Source organism: Neolamprologus multifasciatus, chromosome 19, assembly GCF_963576455.1.
Source record: "Neolamprologus multifasciatus chromosome 19, fNeoMul1.2, whole genome shotgun sequence".
Lineage (NCBI taxonomy): Eukaryota > Metazoa > Chordata > Actinopteri > Cichliformes > Cichlidae > Neolamprologus > Neolamprologus multifasciatus.
The window spans coordinates 21,869,839-21,893,045 of record NC_140457.1 but is presented as its reverse complement, the minus strand read 5'-3'; the positions used below and the strand labels follow the sequence as shown (position 1 = coordinate 21,893,045).

The 23,207-nt window shown below is 41.8% G+C and overlaps 2 protein-coding genes across 4 annotated transcripts in view; one reads left to right on the top strand and one right to left on the bottom strand.

The window, feature by feature from the left end:
* The first annotated feature begins 26 nt into the window (after positions 1-26).
* LOC146496600 (uncharacterized) lies at positions 27-4,387 on the top strand. Its single transcript, XM_085142883.1, has 8 exons — positions 27-629; positions 709-821; positions 907-1,013; positions 1,102-1,276; positions 1,399-1,513; positions 1,588-1,667; positions 1,751-1,839; positions 2,430-4,387. Exons 1-8 carry the CDS (start codon positions 117-119, stop codon positions 3,056-3,058), a joined length of 1,821 nt encoding a protein of 606 aa, XP_084999009.1. The 5' UTR covers positions 27-116; the 3' UTR covers positions 3,059-4,387.
* The window catches only part of LOC146496599 (uncharacterized), a 29,949-nt gene continuing 10,802 nt past the window's right edge, over positions 4,061-23,207 (bottom strand). For 2 of the 3 annotated variants that reach the window (XM_085142879.1, XM_085142880.1), the window contains exons 3-8: positions 10,014-10,157; positions 9,862-9,905; positions 9,632-9,767; positions 9,397-9,507; positions 5,449-9,258; positions 4,061-4,877 (exon numbers count right to left, since the gene is read on the bottom strand). In XM_085142879.1, coding sequence (XP_084999005.1) covers positions 4,822-4,877; positions 5,449-9,258; positions 9,397-9,507; positions 9,632-9,767; positions 9,862-9,905; positions 10,014-10,157 — 4,301 coding nt within the window. In that variant the 3' untranslated portion in view covers positions 4,061-4,821. Of the gene's footprint in view, positions 4,878-5,448; positions 9,259-9,396; positions 9,508-9,631; positions 9,768-9,861; positions 9,906-10,013; positions 10,158-11,221; positions 23,195-23,207 lie in introns of those variants that run through there. The other variant, XM_085142881.1, reaches the window with a different exon arrangement.

Here is a 23,207-nt window from a genome sequence, read left to right as displayed (position 1 = left end):
GCTTAAATCGACCAAATAGTTCTGGCTCTCTGACAGCAGGGTGCTGGTTCATCGCCTCTAATTGCTTTCAGCCGTGACGGCGACGTTTTTACGCGCGCATTAAAAGAGAAGGAGTGATGGACCGCTGTCTGTTTGTTGCGATGAAAACAAAGTGGTATCCCTTTATTTTGTGGAGCGTTTTATCACTTGGTCTTCTAAGCTCTGCGGTGGACACGTATGAATCTCCGCTTACGAGAAGGAAAGGGGTTTTCAAACTGGGCGCTCCGAAAATCAAACGTCCATTAGCTGAAGACAGAGAATCCAACCAGAGGCTACCTGCCGACACACCTCCAGAGCCTCAGCGGGGTTACCGAAGGTCCTATTCCGCTTCAGCACCTGTGACACTTGGACCCATGCGACCAGGGAAACCCGAGGCAAAGATCCAGTCAGACTTTGCTTACCTCCCGGACGTCTCTGTAACCTGCTCCACATCTGACTTTGTCGTCAGGATCAAACCAGCTTTCTACGGTCTGGGCGCCGAAACAGAGGAACTGTTGTTAGGCAGCAGCTGTAAAAGCAACGGGCTTCTTAGACCATACGGCGACCTTCTTTTCTCGTATCCCCTGACCGCCTGTGATGGCGTGCGTGAGGTAAGCTATGGGTGGTGCTCAATCCCTCTCTCGCTGCATCTGTCATCTTGCATTCACACTTTCTGACCTTTCCTGACAGATGCCCCACGGTTATCTGGTTTATAAATTCGTGCTCCATTATGAGCCGTCGCCAAAACGATTTCCAAGCAGAGCGCACCGGGTGGATGTAGATATTGAATGCCGCTACCCAAGGTTAGGCATGTTGGTTTGCTTTACGCAGAAGGCGTGCGAACACTTAGTCAGTGTTGAAAGCTTCCAAACATTCTACCCTCCACAGGAACCATCATGTGCACCAACTGGCTGTCCAACCAACCTGGGAAACAGTCGTTTTCCGTAAAAGGCTGAAAAGTCGTCACACGGACTACCAGATTACCCTGATGGATGGTATGGGTGTCTGCATTATGCAGCAGAACAGACTTTGGCAGATGCTAAGCAGCTGGGTACTTGTGTTTCACATTCAACTGCTTTGTAGATTCATGGAGTAGACCGGTCACCACTCGGGTCTACCAGCTTGGGCAAAAGGTTCATATCCAGGTTTCTGCTCCTCATCTACCTGCTGGACGAAAACTCTACATACGTAGCTGCTATGCAGCTCCATCTAGTGGCTCTAGATCGTCCCTGAAGTACTCCATCATAGACAACTTTGGGTATGTAGTGTGGATAGAGTGACCTGATTAAACTGAATCTGTGACGAATTTGAGATTTGGAAAAAGCTACATATTTAAATTTTCGGGTTTTTACTCCATATTGTTATTATTGATGTTTGCAGCTGTATGCTGGACAGCAAGGGAGACCTGGGGGCCTCTGAGTTTGTTTCCCGGACAGACAGGGCTGTGAGACTTTCCGTGTTGGCCTTCCAGTTTACTGCTGATCCAAACACTGAGGTGAGAGTAGACCATCTATGATTCTCTCCATTTACACAGCTAATCACTGCGGCATAATCCCGTTTCTGTTTTAGGTCAGTATCCACTGTAGGTTATTTGTCACGTCAGAGGATCCAAGTCCTGTGCACAAATCCTGCACGTACAGGGGCAACAGGTGAGGAATAATATGATATAGCAGCAGAACTGTAGATTTCCCAGCTGTTTCCAGGGGGACTGTTAATACATATGCTATAACAGGTGGAGGGCGCTTACTGGTGATGACTCCATATGTGAATGTTGTGAGTCCCGGTGTGTGACTCCTAAGCCCCGGAGGGCTATGATGGAAGGTCTGTAACAATCTCATTATTATACCTTTTAATTTAAGATATTCAGCATTTTTCATCGACTGTTTGGGAATTGCAGACATTTTTACACATAGCCATCAATTTTCAGAGGCTCAAAGATGACAAACTAATATAATTTGAAATATAAAGATGTTTTTCTTAATTAATTGGATACAAATCATTTGCAGTCAGTGATTCAGAAGGCCTGGCAGGGGATTCACTTAATGTTCTGCCGCTGACACCTCTGGATTTCATTTTTTTGAGTTCCAGTGAACAGCTACCAAATACAAGTTCAAGCTTTAAATCCTAACTAGCTGATACAATACTTTTGTTAAATGATTAAAATTACAGCTGAAAGTGTACAATTTAAATATTTTTTTATATATACATGTATTTAAAACCCCACTATGATGGTGTAGCAAGGTAAAATTACAAATGTGTCATTGTCCAAATAAATGTATGAACTTAACTGTGTATTCAAAAATCGAATATACAGTTATGGAAAAATGTAAAACATCAAATTGTATGTGAACATCAAATCTGTTAGTCAGTTAAAAAATTTAAATTACTTTTTGTTGTTGTTTGTTTGTAAGGTTCTGCCAGCAGTGGGTCATTACTGGTGTCGGATCAGTCGTACACAGCAAAGGACCAGTTTCTACCAGTGAGCCTCCCTCTGGACAGCATAAGAAAACAACAGAGGACCACAAATCGTTACAGTAATGAGACGCAGAGCCGGGACAGGTTCTTGGGAAAAGCAGTAAAGTATAATGATGATGGTGAAGAAGAAAGTGGAACTGCATTTGGAGCGATGACGGGACTTAATTTAGATGATTTTGGTTTTGGGGAGAGGGCCTTAAAGGGCAAGTGGAATGAATCTGAGGTGAAGCGTTTAGATAAGTTGAGGGAGGAGGAGTCACCATATGAAAAAAAGGATTCAGGTGAGAGAAGTGAAAATGAAGTTTATGATGTAGAGCAAGCGAACGATCTAAATCAGAAGGAAAGTGAAATGATTAGTCACTTGGAGCAGTCGCCACTGTCGGAGATTGATGTACAGCCACCTGATTCTAGAGATGAGGGAGGAAACGGGACACATGGAGGGAAGGAGGTGGAGGTTGAGGAGAAGGGGTTGATGACGTCACACGAGGTGCAGTTGAAGAATGACAGCAGGACAGCAGATGCAGAAGATGGCGGGGAGATGACGTGGTATTTTTTTTGGAAGTAGTGTTTGATCAATTAATCAAGTATACCGCCTTAAGACTGGAGATCTGCATAGTCTGACTAATTTCAATAAAATGTGAAAATGAAATCAACTGACTCTTGTCATTCATGACTTCACACAACAAACTTTGTTTAATTTAAAAACAGTTTCCATTCTAGGAACGTACACTGCACAGAAAAATGAAAGGAGCACTTCTTAATCAGAGAACAGCATCAGGTCGGTTAAAGTTCTGGGGTACTGAAGTTTAACTGAGTAGCAGAGAGGCTCAGCTGCTTTGAAATTAATAGCAGGTGCACTAGAGGGGCAACAATAGGACAACCTCCAAAATGGGGATAGTTTTACAGGTGGAGGCCACTGAATTTTTTATTTTTTTTTCCCCTCATCTTTGTCTTCTTGTTTCACTAGGCTCGGTGTCACTAGTGGTACCATGAGGAAATACCAGGGCCCTACAGAGGCTGCACAGGATGTCCAACTCCTCCAGGAGAGCACATCAATATGTGCTATTGTCAGGTTTGCTGTGTCCCAGCACAGTCTCGAGAGCACGGACATTCCATAGGTCCTTAACCTATCAGCAGGACCATTAGCTGCACCTCTACAGGCTAGGCAACAGCACCCTGACTGCCATTAGGTATCACGATGAAGTCCTTGGACCCACTGCCAGAACCTACGCTGAAATAGTGGGTCCATCTGTGATGACATGCATACAAACTACTGAGTGTCTATTATGAGTTGCTGCAATGAAATTTTGGCAAAATAGACCAGCCTGCTGCATCATTTTCACTCTGATTTTAAGCATTTTTTAAAATTCAACCTACTGTAGTTAAATTTTCAATTCTTAAATGAGGTGGTATCCTTTTGTTCTTATTACCCAGTAGCATTTTTCACTCAGTAAGATTTTATGTTTTCAAAGTGTTCCTTTACATTTTTGTGAAGGGTAGAATCTCTAAACAGTTGACCCTGAAGTAAAACAATGCAAGAAAAAAAAAAAAGATGGGCAACACAGTATTTTAGTTTATCGATAAATCTTTAATTTTTCTTTATAAATGGTGATTCTTACAGTTGTCTGCAAAACCAGTTTGAAATATATTATAGTTCAATACAGAAATATCCCACAGTTTAAGCCATAACTGGGAAGAAAGGCATTGCCTCCATTATCTGTAACTAAGAAGCAGCAGAAAATGTGCACTATAATTATTCTAGTGTGTGATGTGTCTGTGATCTAAAATATAAATTTGCATGCTTGTAGAGCTACGCAACAGACTGTTTTATTATGTCATTCTTTAGCAAAAATGGCAAAGAAGACTGTCTGTAGAGGTCGTCCTCTAAACGTGACAGAAAAAATAACTTAAGATAATTAATAGTATTTGGAACAAATACAATTAGTGTGGAAACTTTTGGAAAAGATACAGAACATAACTCTGTAGAAGAAATCCACCATTACTCGATATGTTAAATAAACATAATGCTGCTATATTTACAGATGAGTGCCCAAAAGTCCCATTGTTCCAAGTACTGACTAAAGGATTGATTCAGCAGGACATAAGTGGTACAATCACTATTTGACACTAGAGGGCGACAAAGACCCTCTGGTAAAGAAAATATACATCTCTTTATAAAATGCAAAATGAGCTCTCAAGAAAATTAGGACCCACACCATTAAATTCAAATAACTCCAAAACCTTGAAAAAAAAAAAAAGTTTCTGAGTGAAGCATCTCATCCATCCATATCCAGTTGCAGAGGTCTCCTTCAGTCTTTATAATCATGTTTATGATGACCCTCCTTCAACAGTACCAGCTGTTCCATTTGTTTTCTCTGCAGCATCTAAAGTTGAAATGTGCACAGAGTTAGTTTGTCTACATCCAAAAGAATTGTACAGAAAAAATATTTTAGCTATTTAGGCAAAGTAGATGGCAGTGTTAGCTGTTTGGTGCAAACTGGGAAAACATTTCAAGTACTCAATGGCTGGGCATCATAATCTCAAAACATACATTTTCCCCTGAAAAACTATTATTTGTTGGTCTATTAAATACTTTACCCACATTACCATCAACGGATCTGCTGTAGTGTGTTTATTGCCCACTGCTTAGCAAATGTTAGCACAGCATTTAGCTAAGCTATAGCATAAAGTTAATATGGGAAACTGCTAATATGCTTCTTCACTAAGAAAGCAGCATGTGCAGCGCTGATCACTAAACTGAGTAAAAAGGCTTAAAATTTGAATTGCGTTTGACTCATTTCTTTATCTGTACTGTCTTTTTTTTTGGGGGGGGGGGCTTTTCACACCCACTCATGATCTTCATGTGTACAACATGCGCCACATCTGGTCACTCTCTATTTGTCATGTGTTGCATGCCTTTTTTTTTTTTTTTAAATCTGGGCTGATATACATTACCTTTGATACTCTCCTGCTGTGCTTCCTGTCTTGCAGTTTGGTCCACATCTTCACTCGTCTCAACCTCGCTGCCCCTTGTTTTGGGTTTCTTTGCAACAGGTGGTGGCACCTTGGCTCCCTTATTCATTGACTCTGCTTCACTGGTCACCTTCTGTACATCTTCCTTGGCCACCGGCATTGGCTTGGTCTCAGTCACAACATTCCTGTTGCTCTTGGAGAAGATAAAGCTTGCAGTGCTGCTGGGGGACTTGTGAAGGTCCAGTGGTGACGTTGGAGGCTGCAAGCTAAGGCGAGACACTGGACTTTGTTGAGATCTGGCTGCTGTCCTCATGCGGATGGCTTCCTGTAGGTTCATGGAACGGTTAGTGTTCACGGCAGAATAAGTCTTTTTCGTAGGGGAGGTGGCTATGGACAAAGATGAAGGAGGAACCACGTTAGCTTGGGACTTGGGCACAGTTGGTTGTGAAGAGACTGTTTCCGGTGGAGGAATGGGTGTAGAAGAGGTCATGATTAGAGATTTTCTGATGGGCTTCTGAGGAGCCTCACCATTAGCAGATGAGGATGGGAACTGATTGCTGCTTGTGACCTCAGCCTGTGGTTGCTGCTCTTCAGCTTTGGGGGGCTCAGGGCTGCTGCTGACTGACCGCAATTTGACCATCTGCAGGAGGGAAGGGGTGACAATGGGAATAGGTTCTTCTTGCACAACTGGGGTAGAAGTCTGCTCTTGGGTTTTATTCTCTGTGCTTAAAGGAATAGGCTGCTCCTTAATGCTGGCATGCCCCTGAACTGGTAAAGGTGGAGGTACAGGAATGTTTACAGGTTCAGAAGGAGCAGGTACTTGAGTCTTTTCTGGTGAAGATGTTTCAGGTGGTGATGGTGGTGGTATTGATACTTCAAATGGAGGTGAAGGTGAGGCCTCCTTTGTTGTCAGAACATCAGTTTTTGGGGCCTCTACAGTTTGTGGAACCTCAGTTTTTGGGGCTACTACCTGAGATTGTGGGAGAAGCTCTGTGGGAGGTGGAGGGGGAATATTCTGAGGGGGGATAAGAACACTGTTAGATGAAACTGTGTTAGCTTCAGGTTCAAAGGAGACCTTCTCTTGTAGAAGCTCAATCTTCTGCTCTGATGATTCTGGCTGTGTTGGCAGGGGTGGTGCAGGTGGAATACTTTGTGGTAGAGTGAGCTTGCTGATGGGTTCAGCCTCTTCAGAGATGTTGGACATATTTTCTTGAGAAGGAGGAGACGTAACCTCTTCAGAGGACGGAGCAGACACCTCTTTGAGTGGCAGATGTGAGACCTCAACAACTAGAGGAGGTGAGACGACTTTAGCTGGTGAAGGAGATACTAATGTTAATAAGGTAGAGGAGATGTCTTTAACAGGTGGGGGCACATCTTGAACCACAGGTGAAGGTTGCTTTTTTGGTATTACAGGACCAAACCCTACAGGTGGTGGTGGAGAAAGTGTCAGAGATGCCTTATCAGTTGCAGTAGGTAGAACCTCTGTAAGTGGTGGAGGGGGTGCTGTATATGGTGGGGGAGGAGGGATATTTAAGGGAGAAGGCACTACCCCCTGAGATGTACTGGACTTGTGAAGTTCAGGCTCCATGACCACCTTAATGATGTCCTTTTTCACTACTGATATAACCGATGCAGTCGTGCAAGAGGAGTCACTCCTGAGGGAGGACTTTGGTGGAACCTGAACAGGTATAATGGATGAATCATCACCAAACAGTGGGGGTGGAGGAAGAGGAAAATCTATTTCATCTGGCCCACTGGGGCTACCTGATGCCGGTGGTGGTGGTGGAGGGGGCCAGGAAGATTCAGGGGATACAACTTTTACTGATGTAATGGGATTGATTTCTGTGGTCTGTCTGGGGAGGGGCTGGGAAACACGTTGCACCAGAGGAGCAGATAGCACTGGGGAAACGTGAATTAATGAAATGGCAGGTGCTCTGTCAGTGTTAGTCTTTACCTCTGTAGCTTGGCCGGTTGTTTTATTAGCTGCTTCTTTTATTGCTGCAAGTCTTTCTTCTCGTCTCTCTACAGCCTTCATTAACATTCCATTCAACATATCACTTACTCTCCCTTTCTCATTACCACGTCCATTCAAATCTACATTCTGAGCCAGTCTTTCATTGCTATCTTTGCAAATCTCTGCATTCAAAATCCCACTTTCTTGAACTTTCTTCAATTCTAGCACATGTAGGGATCCATTAACGGACTCTGTCGTCACTGATGGATTTTTGTGCTTTCTTTCTACTGCCAAGCTCTTAGCCAACTCCTCAGCAGCTGCAGGAGACTGCCTCTGTTGTCTCCGGTCCTTCGGGTTCTTCTTTGCAATAGCATAAGTCTTGCCAGGGGCTGGGGGTCCCAGGATCAGCTCACATGAACGCAAACTATGGGACCATACCTCAGGTGGAGGAGGTGGAGGTGCATGGATTTTAGGTGGTGGAGGGATATTGAAAAGTTCTATCAAGGCCTGTACAGAGGGACTGACAGTGTCTTTTGAATCAGCTTTATGTTCCTCAGTGCACTTATTATATTTAGATGACTCTGACTTAATTGAAGAGGATCCAGCAAATACTTTTTGAAGCTTTGTTAAAATGCTGTTCTTATGCTTTGGAGATGAACCGTTAGCTTGTTTAGTGAGCTGTGGGGATGTGCCATCTTGGCTGGAGTTGCCACTGACATTGTTTAGCTTATTCTCCGCAAGCAGTTCCCGCTTCTCTTGTGAAGCATCTTTCGATCTTTTGATTGCCTGCAGCTGAGTTTTAAAGGGACCGACTGTCGAAGAACCCATTGAATCATCCAGAGAACTGGTGTCAGCATTGTAGCCAGGGCTGTCCAGAGTCTTGGAGGGATGAGAGTCAGATTGGTTTTGGTCACTGGAATTTTCTCCTGGCAGGACCCTAATCTCTGCTGGATAACGGGGCTGGCGCTTCATTTTACTGTGGAGGGAATAGGAGCGGCTTGGAGGAGGAGGGGCCCTTTTTGACTTCATAACAGAGAGGCTACGCACAAACTGTCCGTCTTTCTTAACCTCATCTCCCCTGACGATCACCCTGCCATTGGAGCTGGAGGCCTTGCTTATAGAGGAGTGAGCATCAATTTTGTCCTCCTTAGCAGAAGCATTGCCATTTCTCTTTTGTTTTGGGGTGCTGCTGTTGGAGATGGTTGAAGAGTCAGATACCAATGTCTCGGACGAGTCAGAATTACTCCAACACGACGTGTCAGACAGATTTGGAGGATTGTTGCGAGAGGCAGAGGTGATGGTGGACGATTTGGAGGAATAGGTTCTCACTGAAGATGCTCTAGAAGAAGCACGGGACGGAGCTGGGCTGGAGAGCATCAGGCTGCTTTTGCTGACAGTGCGGACACTGTTCCGACTACGCCCACGGCTGATCTCCACCACATCGATTGCGGGTGGCAAAATGGCATTGGGAATGATTTTGGACATGTAAGCAGCCTGGGGTGACATGGACATGACGGGGAGCTCCTGTTGAAGGCTGGAGGCAGTGGTCAACCAGGGTACAGCTAAAGATCGAGGCCTCTGATCATCTTCCAAGGCGGGACGCAGGCGGTGCAGCAGGGCGAGATCATCTCTATGAGCAGCATGGGTAGCACCGAGCTGCTTGACATTTTTCTTGTTGAGAGGCTGGATGCTTATACCTGGAACATTAATACTGGCTCCTTTTTCAGACTGTGATCCCATCTGTTGCCCATCTGTAGTTGGACTGAGATTAGTCTCGCCATTAAAAAGCTGTTCCTCATCTAACTTTGGATTCAGTATCCAGTCAACTCTGTCCAGACCTAAAACAACAGCACAACCTTTCAGAATTAAGATAGCTAGTTATGCACTGATTGTCTTTCTTTGAATCTGCAACATAAACATCTTAGATACTGTAGCAATCTTGAATAGTTCATATAGTTCAAAAAGTCACTGCATACCCAGCTCTCTCTGAACATGATGTGGGATACCCACAACAGTCTTCCTGTGGCGTCTTCTGGTCCTGGTCTTTTCTGACTTTTTCCCAGAGTTCAAAGGTCTGAATGTTGAACCTGTAGAGCGAATAAATGTTTAGCCACATGTCATCAATTAAATGTTTTATGCAAGCATGTCAAAGCGCGTTGCATAATGACAAAGAGTGGATATAAATAGTGTTTTGGCTTGTGGTTAATTTACCTTGTCTGGTGAGTCCAGAGCGGGAGGATCTAGTGGACACTGATGATTGCACAGAGGCGACAGAAGACGTATCAGGAATCGTGCTGTCCGTCATAAACCCAGCACTTTCTCCATCTGTTTGAGCCGTCATTGTCGACTAGCAAAAACAGAAAGATTACTTATATTACATTAATAAAAGTTTGTGATATTAGAAAGCACAAGAATCTGTATATAATATGTATGTAACTTACAATTGTGCTTACGCTGTCCTGGTATTCCACTCCATGATTGGTTTCTGAAAAGACAAGAACATTCTTCGATTGATAATGGGAATTTTTAATTAAGTGTCAAAATCTAGGTAAGAACAAACATGTACTGGGTATATCAGTAGTTGGTTTTATACCTTCCTCCTGCATCATTTTCAGTCCTTGCAGGGCCTCAGTGTGAAGGTCCTCCAGGTACTTGGGCCTGCTGGACTCAATGAACACATTCTCCTGGAACAACGGGGGTGCCGGGGTCTTTTCATCGTCATCTAGCTTTAGGGCAGCTTTAAAAAAAAAAAAAAGGATAGGGAGAGGAGATCAGTCCAGATCAACTCAAAGCTCTGTGTTACTGTAACTGTAAATGATGGGGGCCATATGGACAGGGGGTTAGCATTTAGGTGACTGTCAGGGATATTTAAGCACAGGAACAGTAAAGATGTTTGAGGGTTAACACATGAGTGTAAAATGAATAGACCGAACTCCAGTTCTTCTCATGCAGGATTAGACACAGTGATCCTCAACATGGGATTATCATATCAAAAATCTGCCTGCAGCAACATATGCCTGGTGTTTTTTTTCCCAGCTTAAGCATAATTTAAAGAGACAGTAAGAAGGACTCTAATTAAACTGCTATGGCATCTCAAACGATGGATCCAATCCAAAGTTAAGCATTACTTTCAGTCATGTGTGAAACTCAAGAATAACAAAAACCTGAGTAACCTATTCTTAAGACCATTATATAAAATTCAAGTTAATGAGTCTTTACTTTTAAAAGAGCAACATATTTTCTTCGTGAATCCAATAAGAACTAAACATAATTAAACATAACACCCATTTGACATGCCTCATGCCTCCATGGCAGTCTGGGATTGTTGGACTAGCAGCCTTCTACGAAAGTTTTATGTAACAGCAACAGCGGCCCTACTTTTAGCTACCTGTCCTCGTAGCACTCTCACTGTAAGACCATACTGGAATTAACCATGTGCTTAACAGTTAAAGCTAAGTCTTACCTTCCTCTTCTGTAACAGCAGAACACTGTTAATGAAATCCTAATGTGCAAAATTGAAATTCTAGCTGTTCTTTTTAATATTTTTCTTATTATGAGAAGTATTTGTAACTACTGTAGGAGAAAAAAATCACAGCATTTTATATATCTGCAAAGTAAATATTATAGCTCAACAGTGGTTTTTATGGTTTATAATGACCAGACTTTAATTTCTTTATTGCCTACCATAAGCAAGGCAGCTGATCGAGCCTGTGTGGTCATTTATAGTAAACACAACCTGGGTAGGACCAATTAGTTTGGATCTTCAACCAATAAGATCAAACCTATGCTGCTCTCACTCACCTCTTCTCTTGGAAACTGTAGGAAAGCAGTAAAGATTATTGGAGTTATTAGTCAGAAGCACCACCATGATCTTTCTTATGTCTTCAAAAAGTTGACTAAAAGTATGTCCAAGTTATAAAGTTAAACCACATAAAAACACCCAAAAAGACTATCCATTCACAAAAATATATAAATCCTGGAACGATCACGACAGCATGAATATGTTATGTGCTTGTTATTGTCAGTTCAGGTCCTCGCCGAGCAGAGAATGTCTCTTCAGCCAATGGACAATCAGAGCTCAGACACTAATCCTCAGCAGCCTAATTCCTGCCATCCCTCTTCCACTATGTCACCCCCCTGTCAGTGCTCAGTAAGATACCATCCCACTATCGTGCCCCGTCTGCAGACTAGCTCGCCCAGGATTGGTCAGTCAGGATGCAGAAATCAAACATGTAAACATTAATGCATAGAGCGCTGTTGTCAGGGATTTGAGGTAAAACAGGCATGCCTCCAGTAAACAACACACCACGTCTTTGTTAAAATATACAATTTCATTACAGAACTCTAATAACATGGTCAAAATTTCTATACTTCCTCAGACTTCATTAGAATAGACACTATAAAGCTGCCTTATAAATGACTTTTTTATTAAATTGGCATTTTAAAAATGTATATATTCATTTTTTTTAAATATACGTCCTTCCCAGCACAACTCCAAAAGGATCCGTCTGGCCTCTGGGATCAAACCGTGAATATTCTGCTTGTTAGGCGAATGCTTAATCTACTACACTAAATTGTTTATATAAAAATTTATTATTTTGCCACAAGGGGGTGTAAGTGAATTGAAATGACTATTCCTGAAACAAGATTAAAAACATGTTTAGTACAGGCCTGCAGCTCCACAGCACATGGTCACCCATGTGAAAAATACTCCCCATTGTGTCCAGAAAACACTACAATAATTTGTTACTATGCAGCCTGAATACAGAGAATGGCACAAGGCGTCCCTAGTTAACTTTAAGTGCTGCTATCCAGAGGGGCACCAAATACTTTTCAAGCGAGCTGTTACAGCGTCCCATTTTTGTCGACAAGAGTCTTCTTTCTTCATTCCTTCCCGCCATTTTATTTTTCTAAATTTACTTTTTTTTATTTATCACTTCCCTGGTGCGCTGTACGCACGACATGGAGCACATGACATCTGAACAAATGGAAAACGCTCCCATGGTCTGAATCCTACAGCGTGAGTGTTACAAGAAAAGAAACGAATCACATGTGGAGCCAGCATATACAAACGAGTAAAAACATACCGCTGACTTACCAGAACTGGCTGCTCAATACAACGCAAAGCTGATACGCTTGTGTGCAAAGTAGTAAAGTCAACTTAGTATAATGCTTTATCTTTTTACCGTGAGAGTTACGGTTGAGAATAACTGCACGGTAATAATGACTTATAGTGTCACCAGTTTGGCAGTCACATTGTAACAGAGTCCATATTAGTCACTGGCATATTAAAGACACCATCTGTCACAGCTGGATTGAGCAGGATTGTGTATTAATGGACTGGTAGTGTTGGCGTTACATACATCCCCCACCCTAAACTGATTTTTACGTCTTAGATTTGGTTAAAGAAACCAAATCAAATGAATTTGATGACAATTCAATATAAGTTTGAGTCTTCAGCCTCCAGTGAAGAAAAGATAAAAGTCAGCTCGTGGAGGTGTGGTTAAATGATTATAACATGAATAAGAGTACATTTTAAAGAAAAACATTTTAAACAAGCAAGTTTTTAATGGCAAATGTGTTTTTGTGCATAATGTACTTTGGATCATCATATTACGTGAAACAAATTACAACCAGAGACACAGACAGTGTTGAAGAGCGGTTATGACACGCAACCAGGACAATCAGTTGGAAGTCTGAATGGCTATTCTACATCAGAACTGAAACTAATTTGTTAGTATTAATATGTTCAGAGCAGAAATTTGGCTCTTTTTAACCAAAAAAACAGAACTTTATAGATGTCAGCGTACGATGTGAACCGTTTGACTGGGGACATGATGCAGAGGGAGAAATCTAGTGTTGTAAAACAGATTAACTTCTTTTTGCAGCTCACCTGTCTCACCACACCAGCACAGGCAAATGTACATGTTTTCTATGGTCTAGAACCATGTCAGTGAATCGATGCTGACTTTTCACTAGAATACAGGATACAGGTGAAAGTCTTCAGCTTCACTTCACAGCTTCACGGGGCGATCGTGGCTCAAGAGTTGGGAGTTCGTCTTGTAACCGGAAGGTTGCCGGTTCGAGCCCCGGCTTGGTCGTTGTGTCCTTGGGCAAGACACTTCACCCGTTGCCTACTGGTCAGAGGGCCCGGTGGCGCCAGTGTCCGGCAGCCTCGCCTCTGTCAGTGCGCCCCAGGGTGGCTGTGGCTACAATGTAGCTTGCCATCACCAGTGTGTGAATGTGTGTGTGAATGGGTGGATGACTGGATATGTAAAGCGCTTTGGGGTCCTTAAGGACTAGTAAAGCGCTATATAAATACAGGCCATTTACCATTTACCATTTCACTTGCAGTGTCACTGAACGTTCATGGATATTTTTACTCTTCACTCTGCTTGCTACTCTTCATCTGATCCAGTCCGAAGAGTCTTATGATTGAGTCCAATTCCTCCTTAGAAGATTGAAATTATAGGAAGATTGGAAGGTCCTTGTGGCTCTTTTGTCAAATGACACCAAAAACCATTTCCACCAAACTCAGCTTTAATTTTCAAACCAGGCTGCAAAATTCTGACTTATGGCAGGAAAGAGTTCAAAGACTAAATTACTTAAATTCTGGCCTGTTATACCATCTACCCGTTTTTTCTTGCAGGTCCTGAAGGCCATATAGCTGCCTCAGAGTGAGGACACACCCTTGACTGGTCACCAGTGTGACCAGTACTATTTATTGTGAAGCGACTTGGCTTACCACCACACTCCCATGCCATCCCTCTTATGTTTTATCTTATTTTCTGTCATATATATGGCTGCTCACATTAAACATGGTGAAAACCTCAAATAAAGAAGTAATCCTCATGAACCAGCCCAGAGTTCAGGTGCAAAGGTCTGGTTGTGAGCAAAAACAGATTCACACCTGCTGTTTAAACCTTATGCCAATAAAAGAAGTGGCTCTAAAGCAGCTGACTTTGGACAATAGATGAATGAAAGGATTGACTGAAATCAATAAGATAAGGATTTCATGCTTATCTTATGGTTGAAAGTGAAGTTACGTTCTAGTCCAAGAATGACAACAGGGAGCAGGAAATATTTTGATTTTGGTTTTATATTTCCAACAAACCTTATTTAGATACTCAGTTTTAGGTCATGTTATCCAAACTACTGTCCTTTTTAGCCTAGATTGGCTGCACAGCAGACATAGAGCGCAACACACATACTGACACAATCTAGCGCTGATGCGACTCTTCCTAGAACTGTTTCATGGGAATCAGACAGATGCAAATACCTACCACACACACACACACACACACACACCTCTCCTCCCTGCCCTAACTTGCCCCTCTCTCTTGTTTTGAACCGCCAGCTCTGAGGGTGCCGTCTGCCAGGTGCTTAAGCTTCTCTAATCAACACAAACCCAACTGACAGTGGGAAAGAGCTGAAAGTTCACCCTTTATCTCAAGGACGATACGTGTAGCCTCGATCCGCTGGAAGCACATCTCAAAGAATCCCGGTCTGCCTGCATACTGCATACTGTGAATTAAACATAAACGTCGGCGGTGAAAGAAAAGGAAGCACGAAAGGTGCTGTGACAAGGACCGCAATGTAGGTAACAGATATACCTGCATCATGTGGCACTGAGTGCTGCACCACAATCGGTATGCGAGACAAAGACCAGATGTATCAAATAACTCAGTAAATCTATTAACGGTTTCACAACAGTAGATTGTCTTTTGGGGTTTTTTGGAGGGGGGAGTTGGTAGGTCGGTTACTTTTTAACGCCACAGTCAATGTCACCACATCCGTTTACATCCTCCCCCACAGCACAGAAAACTCACTGCCAGCCACATAACAAAAGAAAACAAAAAGGTCTTTATGAATAGATTTAGCCATAAGCAACAAATTAAAATCTCATTAAAACGTAGAATAAAATGGAAAGTATTCAGGCCTGCTAGAGCCTGTTTGATGAAAGCACAAGCTTAACTGAGATTCATATGTGAATACAAATCAATTAAAGGTGTTGAGAAAATAAAAAGCCTTAATAGTATTAGTACGACAAGTAGATGCTAGAAATAGGCAGCATATTTTGGATGTATTACAGGCAAACTTGGCACGTTTGTGATTTTCGCTTTTTCTATTTTTTTTCCCTACTTTTTGCAAAAATGGGTGCAGGATTTTAGGATTTTATGGGTTCCAATTAGTTCCAATAGTCTGGTGCTGGTGGTGAATCCACCACTCTGGACAAAACAGAAATTTCCAGCAATTACGGCATGAATCAGCAATAATCTGGTGGTAATAGCTTCCCCACAGGATAAAGTCCACAGTCTTTCTCTAGTAGACCAGAAGGTAAAAGTTTAAATGTGCTATGTCCAATACTAAGACAGCAAATTCTGTATGAACACTGCCTGAACTTTGGAATTCTCATAAACATCAGGGATTAAAAATGTAACCAGCCCCGAACCAAATACTGCAGTCCCTCGAATGGCTTGTTAGTATTTGTGTTCCCCTTATGTGACAACCTGGTCTGGTCTGGTCAGCTAGTATTTGAGCCTGCTTTGTATCTAAAAAAAAAAAAAAAAAAAAAGGTACCAAAGATCAGCTGCAGAGAGCTGCTATCCCAACCTCATGTTTAACATTAATAACATCTCTTCAGGATAAACAAATTGACACCTCTGAGAACTGAAACAACAGTTTCTGTTGACATAAACTGGGCAGGTACCTGCGTTATACACAAGCAGAGTCTGCACTTATGAGAGGTGCAGTCCCTGAATTCATCCAGAAAGAACAGCACGCTCTCATGGAAAAACCCCATTATTAATAGTCAGCACCATGCGCATGTTTGGCAAAATTTGCTGCCCCAAACCCAGTTATCTTTATTAAGGATGTCACAAGTGTCTGCTACCTAACGTTGCTCCAAAATGTCTCGATTTAACTACAAAAGTCACGAGTGGTGACTCACGGACCTTTCCAAGCACACAGTTATCAGTCTCTCTGTAGACCAGCCGCAGTGTGCTGGCAAACATTTTCCTTTCGTGACAATAGCAATAGCTGGTGCCATGCCGCACTGACACGTCTGCATATCTTGACAATGAAACAATGCAAAGATATCAGAAATAATGTTACTGTTGGCCGTCTTGCTTTAGTTTGGTAACAATGACACCAAACATTAGAAGAGTGCAGAGAATAAACTTGATGAAATGAAACCCAAGCACGTTATTCAGACTGGGACTAGAGGGCAAACTGGCACTTATTAAAACGTTCTCAACACTTGAGCAAACTAAATATGATCACATGGGCTACCTGGGTGTGGTGACACTTCATCTGCTGAAATCAAATCCCACTAAAGCCCTGTCATTATAGATAAGCGCGTGCGCAACTGTTTACACGTCGCCAACTCCACCAACGCTGACGTTCCCACAGCATCGGCGTCGACTTGGTTTTCACCTACATTCACAACAGATTTGGACAGTTCATTTGTGCAAGTCGTTTTCAGCCCAAAGATGATTTTTAGGCAATTTCCTCAAAGTATCACAGAAAATGACGTCATCCCCGCTCCAATCAAAAGGCACCTTTTCACAAAGACACTAGAGAACGAAAGCATCTTTTAGAGATTTATATTTCCCCGAGGCAACGATGTGCAAAAAGCAGTTACTGACTTCCCACCATGAGAGGAAGAAAGTGAAACTCTATCATAAATCCGTTTTTTCAAACCTGTTCTCCTGCCCTTCACTGTTATTGTGTCGTGCCGCAGTGCCAAAGTCTCTGTTCTTTGTTATTGAGCAATTTAAGAGCAAATATCAGCACTTGTGTCACAACGATTTAGTTCTGTTAGTTCTGCTTCTCCCAAGCAGCCTCTAGAACTAAATATTCAACAAAGGAAGTCTCATTAAATGGCTCATAGGATCTGAACCTTGCATGAAAACTAAACACAAGCTCGCACACAAAGGGCTCCCTATTTCTAGCTTCCTTAGAGAGATATCTTAAAGCTCAGGAATGTGAGGAATCTCTGCGGGAGTGTTCAGAGCAAACAGGTGAGCGTACCTTGTTAGGGCTGTGTGACCTAATTATCCTTAAACAACCTTGTTTCCATTTAAAAAACACAGGGATTCCTTTAAAAGGCCATTTTAAGAGAAGACAGAGCTTGATAGAGTTGCGTAAGAGACGCCTGTCTGGTTTTGACACAGGACTGGGTAAACTGAGAGCGTGACAGAGACATAAATCACTCACAGACATGTAAACAAAGACCCAAATTGCCATTTAAGTCATTCAACTAATCGAGGTGAATCAACTTTCAAAGACAGATATCCTCTGCCCACTGGTCTCAAGAGGAATCAGGCAGAAGTTATCAGAAAAGACAATGAACAATTGATGAGTTTATGAGAGTGTAAGGCCTCAGAGACTAGACTTTATCAACTCAAGCAACTCAGCAAATCAGAAAGTAAACCAATACAAACTTTGGACCAGGAATCTAGATCAACCTGTGATCAAGTGAAACTGAAAAGTAAACTGATTATCCAACCAGGTTAGTTGGTTTGGATTCTTAGCAAGCTTAAGACATGCAGTATCACTTCAATACAAAAACAGGCTCAGTATTGCTCAATGTCTTTCGTATTATGCAATCAGTATACAATTCTGATTTACCCTGAACAGAATTGTGTGCTTGAATTTTAATAACAATAGCTTAAAACTCTTTAGACTAGTTTTGACAGTTTTCAAAATATTAAAATTATAAAACCATGTGAGGGGATTAATACAGTTTATGTGGCTGATAAACAACTACTACACTGAAAGAGCTCCTCTACATCTGAGCAACAACTAAATACCCCAGTCTTGAAGATTCCTAGTTTTCTGTGATCATTATCTCAGGAATAAGATAAAGATATTGTACCAAATCCATTGGCTCAGTTATGGGTGGGGTAATTTGTGAGTATGTGGAGTAGATCCTGTGTTTATAAAGAAAGAACTTGGCTGACCTCAACTTGGCGATAACACTATAACTTGTCCTTTCGATCATTTATGTTTATCCTGTTTTCAACTCCTCTCTCCATTTGTTCCGTTCCCTTCCTTTCCCCCCCTCCTATTTTTCCCCTCACATTAATTTGAGGATTTATTATTTCCTCATTTTATAACCAACAGGCTTCCACATTGATAAAGAATTTCCCGTAAATTTCAAATCATTAGTGTACCGCAAAACAGCATGTAAGCTACTGCTAAAATGGCCCTGACGACGCCCTACATTGATCATTTCAAACACATGCTGGAATAAAGGCATTTTATCATTTGAACAGTCCCTATAGTGTGTCTGGGCTTAAAATAGCCTTGTGGTTGTTTGCGTCTGATAACCAATCTAGATTTGACTATACTTGATATAAAGTATAAGTTACCTTTACCTTTCAACCACTAAATTCTAATCAAGTCATTCTTGAGTCCAAGTCTACCAGTAGTTCAAAAGATATCATGTTAATGAGAATGGGACGGGCATACAGTTTACACATATGGACAGACAACTCAAAAATATTGTGTACCCCAACACAGCTGTTGCCAGGACTGGGAGAATGAACTGGCATTCATCACATCACTAGAAGTAAATGTCCTCACATTTTCACACAGCACCTTTTTGTTACACAACACTCAAAATGCTTTGGACTACAAGTTACATTTTTACCATCCATTCATGCAGACTCCATACAGAAAGACCCAACCAGGACATTCAAACACGGAACCGCCTTCTTTTAAGGTGATAGCGCTAACTAAAGCATTATCATGGCTACTACTACATCTGACCATTGTTCCAGACCTCTGAAGGTATCCTGTGGTATCAGTCACTAGAGATGAGCAGAAGAGCTTTTAAGGTTTATGCTGTGAGGTTGACGGTCAACATGTCCTTCCCACACTGATAATGGTTTGGAACATAAAATGTCTAAATGTTGCAGGAAAAGACCATCAACTTCTTTCTAAAACTTAAAGTTACAGCATGTAAAATGTTTCACCACACATGAAACATACTAAGATGACTGTTGAAGATTTACTGAATTGTCAGTAGCACTACTATGTTTGCCACTGTTAGCTACTATTAGCCTCTGTTAGCCTCTATTAGCTACTATTTGCTGCATGGCCGAATAAGCTGGAAGTTGAAATTTCCAAGTTCCCAGTCAAAATGTAAGTCTCGGAAGCCTTCTCAACTCAGATTTCCCACTTGGAAGGTCGGAGCAGCCCCGCCAAACCTGAATTAGCAATCAAAGATTACAGCACTGAACACAAACAGTACTAAAACTTTTTATCTGTACGGCCACTGTTGTGTATTTATGAATCACCAAATAAGCTATACACAGAGCACTGATCATACTCTATACATGAACATGATACAATTGTTTTAAATGCAAAAAAAAAATAATTTTCTGAAAAATGCTCCAACATCCAAGTTCCAGTATCTGGGACACAGCATAAAGTCTTGAGAATGTAATTAAACTGTTTATCATTGGGAAAGTGGGACACTCGAGACTAATATTAGCTGGTATAATGTTAGATTACAACCAGCTGTTGTTTTTTAGCCATCTCTTTTCTGATCTGCTGACATTAAATAACTGCAGCAATATTGGGTAAAATAAGCATGTTTGTGCACGTTTGTGTGTTAGAGGCCTAACTCCAGTTCAGAAGACAAGGCTTGAGTTGAGGAGAAAGAGGATTTTTAGGATGCCAGTGGTGTTGTCTTTTGAGAGGTCCTTCCCAAACACTGTATTCAAATATGAAGAAGGAACATGGTGACTTCCTTACACCACAAACCAACTCCTATTTATTTTTAAAAGACAAATTATAAGTTTATTAGAATGCCTTAGTTTGTTGCAAGATGTAATTACACCCTATTCTGTTTATATTTATGAATACAGGTATCCTTCTTTTCTATTAAATAACCTCAAAACATTACTGACTGTACCTTTAAGGTGACAATATCTAATTTAAAAAATGCACTGGCACTCACGCTACATTGTGCATGTCGCCAACGCCAAACATTGTCACATTCTCTTTTATTAACAGAAGGTATTGTGCTCTGATAGGCATCCCTACACTCTTGTCTCATATCCTCTGACTCGTATGTGTACAGTGTTTCAGTGCAGAAAGAAACAGTATTCATGGAGAGATCAGAAAAAGCAGAACACCTTGTTCCTCCCTCACTGTAACAGTCCTGGCATGGCTTTTAATTAACTGGCACAATGCCTGCCATACCAGGCATTTATTGGGCAGGAGGCCCCTCTGGCATCAATACAGATCATCATCAGGGGCTCAGCTGGTGGTATTAAATTTTCTGGGCAAATGTGTTACATTGCACCACATCTTGCTTCCGTAATAAACCTCCTCTGGATGCGTTTTGGGAACGCGGAGCTCCTTCTCTAATCTGAGGAAGCGTCTGCTGAGAAGCTTGCAGCGGTTGTTGCCAGCACCAACAATCGGCACGGCATACACACGCCATGTTCATTGCTAAGAGCTCAATAGCAGCGTACATCTATACCTGGCACATGAATCACAGTTAACAGTTAAGAACCCTGGCTTTCCAAAGATAAATTTATGCAACCTTTAGGCTAAATTTATACCATTAAAAACATTTTCTGAGATTGCTTTCACAATAATGTCCGTCCAACTTTCTTCTTTTTTTAAAAAAATCCAAAAAGTAGTGGTTTTATGCATCTCTAGTCGAGTGTGTGTATTCAGAAGTGTAGTGGAGACATTCTTGACCCATGCCCAGTGTGGGAGTCAGCCTCTATGCCAACCTTGGCAGAGCAGAAATGCCTTATCTCACTTTAGAATTTACTTTTTAAACAAAAACTGCTGGGACCTAACACGAGTAGCTCAACAAAGTGTAAAGATTGTGTGACGCAGTAACAAAATGTACTGACGTCTCTATGCATGCATTCATTTAAGATCTCCCAAATCCACAGATGTGACTGAAAACAAGTCTATACATATTCATCTAATGTTTTGGGTATAGTTAGACGACGTCAGACTGAAGGAGTCTGGATCTTATGGAAATCCCCGATGCCTCTCACCATTGCACCGAGATTACAGCTCCAACTACAAGAAACAAGAGGAACCTCCTCTGTCGTAACCTAATTAGCCAAGACTGCATAAGCACTGCCAGACAAAGACACATTACAGCTCTGAGCAAAGGAAACACAATTTGTACTTTCATGGTTTTAGCATAAGCAGTCTCACTAAAACAAGGTTCCACTTGTTTGTGGAATGTTTTCGCGTTTCAGGTCTGACTGCATATAGGTGTGATTAATCAGGGCATAAAACTAACGTTAGCACCCACAGTTCCCACCAGACTATACTGAAGACAATAGTGTTCACAGAGAAAAAACAAGACTGGTATATTGCTGCACCTCTGCAAGCTGCAACAAGATCTGCAGAGTACAGCTCAGGGGAAAGTCTAAGTGTTCCCAGAAGTTTCTTAAAGGAGACCTAGTGTGCTCATTCCCAGCTCCATACTTTTAGTCATGGATTCTACTAGAACAAATGGCACGAGAATGAAGCCATTTCAGCACTTTCCCCCATAAAGACGACGTCCGACGATCTCCCTTGTAGTCTTAATGACGAGTTTTGACACCTGGCTTGATGACATGATTTCTCCAAGGGTAGCTCTAGTAAGGCAGAGATCAACCTCACTAACTTCTGACGCACACCCAGTCATTTTGTTTGGGAAGGCCTAAAATATGAAAGAAGCCACTCAGTTCAAAAAAGAGAAACAAGTGTTACCCCTAGCAGTCATCCAAGGGGGAGGCTATCTTCTGACTGGCTGCTTCTCACAAACTGAATGCCTTGACAGCAGATAGGCGGGGATCACTTGCACATGTCCTCATTATTTCAGGCTCGGGCTCTGTTTAATATGCGCATTCACCATTTTAACAGTGCATACTACAAAGATGACAGAAAATTAAAGAAAAGCAAGAAAAGGTCCCCTTTAAGAGATTGCGAGTATCTTATGTACTGCCTTTACTGAAGCTGGTGACTGTGAGGTTAAACCCCACTATCCGCTTAGAGTCTATCCTGTTTGAAAGTGTGCCACAGTGCTCCCATGTAACCTGAAGACGAGGTAAGCAAGCAATGGAGTCACAGAACAGGATGGACAGATTTCTTCACAGCAAACAAAGTGTGCTTAAGGTCAGAAGGCGAGGAGTAAGTCAGTCTGTTTAAACATCCCTTCAGAAAGCAAGCAAACATACCTGGGAACCGATACGCAGGATATCAAGCCAGTTCCCAGGACTTTGTCTTTATCCTTCACAGATGACACATTAAAAGAACAGACTGCTCTAATACTGGTGCAACAACAAATCACTTCACCTTGTCGTAATGCACTTAGTCTGGGTGACTTTACATTTTAAGAGTCATTCCTTCCTGACAGGTACATGTTTGCCTGATTCATGTCAGTACAAAATGTAGATCAAATGGCACGGCCTAAATGGAGACGGGGAATTTATCAGCACAACAATAAACATGATTTATGTTTTGGATTTGCATGTCTGTCAAAGGTACCTTATGTCGTAATTTGCATTGCAAGAATAGACTTTATTAAGGATGGTTTGATGTCCAAAATTGTGACTAACCTGCTTAAATTAAGATGCAGTAGAAGAGAAACTACAGACTGTCTTACTGAATGACTGAGCTATACATAATTTATATGTTTATGGACAAGAAAAAACTCTCTGAGTTCTGAGGTGAAATAATATGAAATAAAAAGTATAAAACACAATGGGAAACTTAAAATCAAACAATGTTTAGACTGATAATTAAAATAGTTCAT

Coding starts and splice junctions, on each gene's coding strand:
- LOC146496600 (XM_085142883.1), top strand. CDS start 117: ATGGACCGCTGTCTGTTTGTTGCGATGAAAACAAAGTGGTATCCCTTT. Junction 1,277..1,398: donor TCCATCATAGACAACTTTGG/GTATGTAGTGTG, acceptor TGATGTTTGCAG/CTGTATGCTGGACAGCAAGG. Junction 1,840..2,429: donor CCGGAGGGCTATGATGGAAG/GTCTGTAACAAT, acceptor TTTGTTTGTAAG/GTTCTGCCAGCAGTGGGTCA.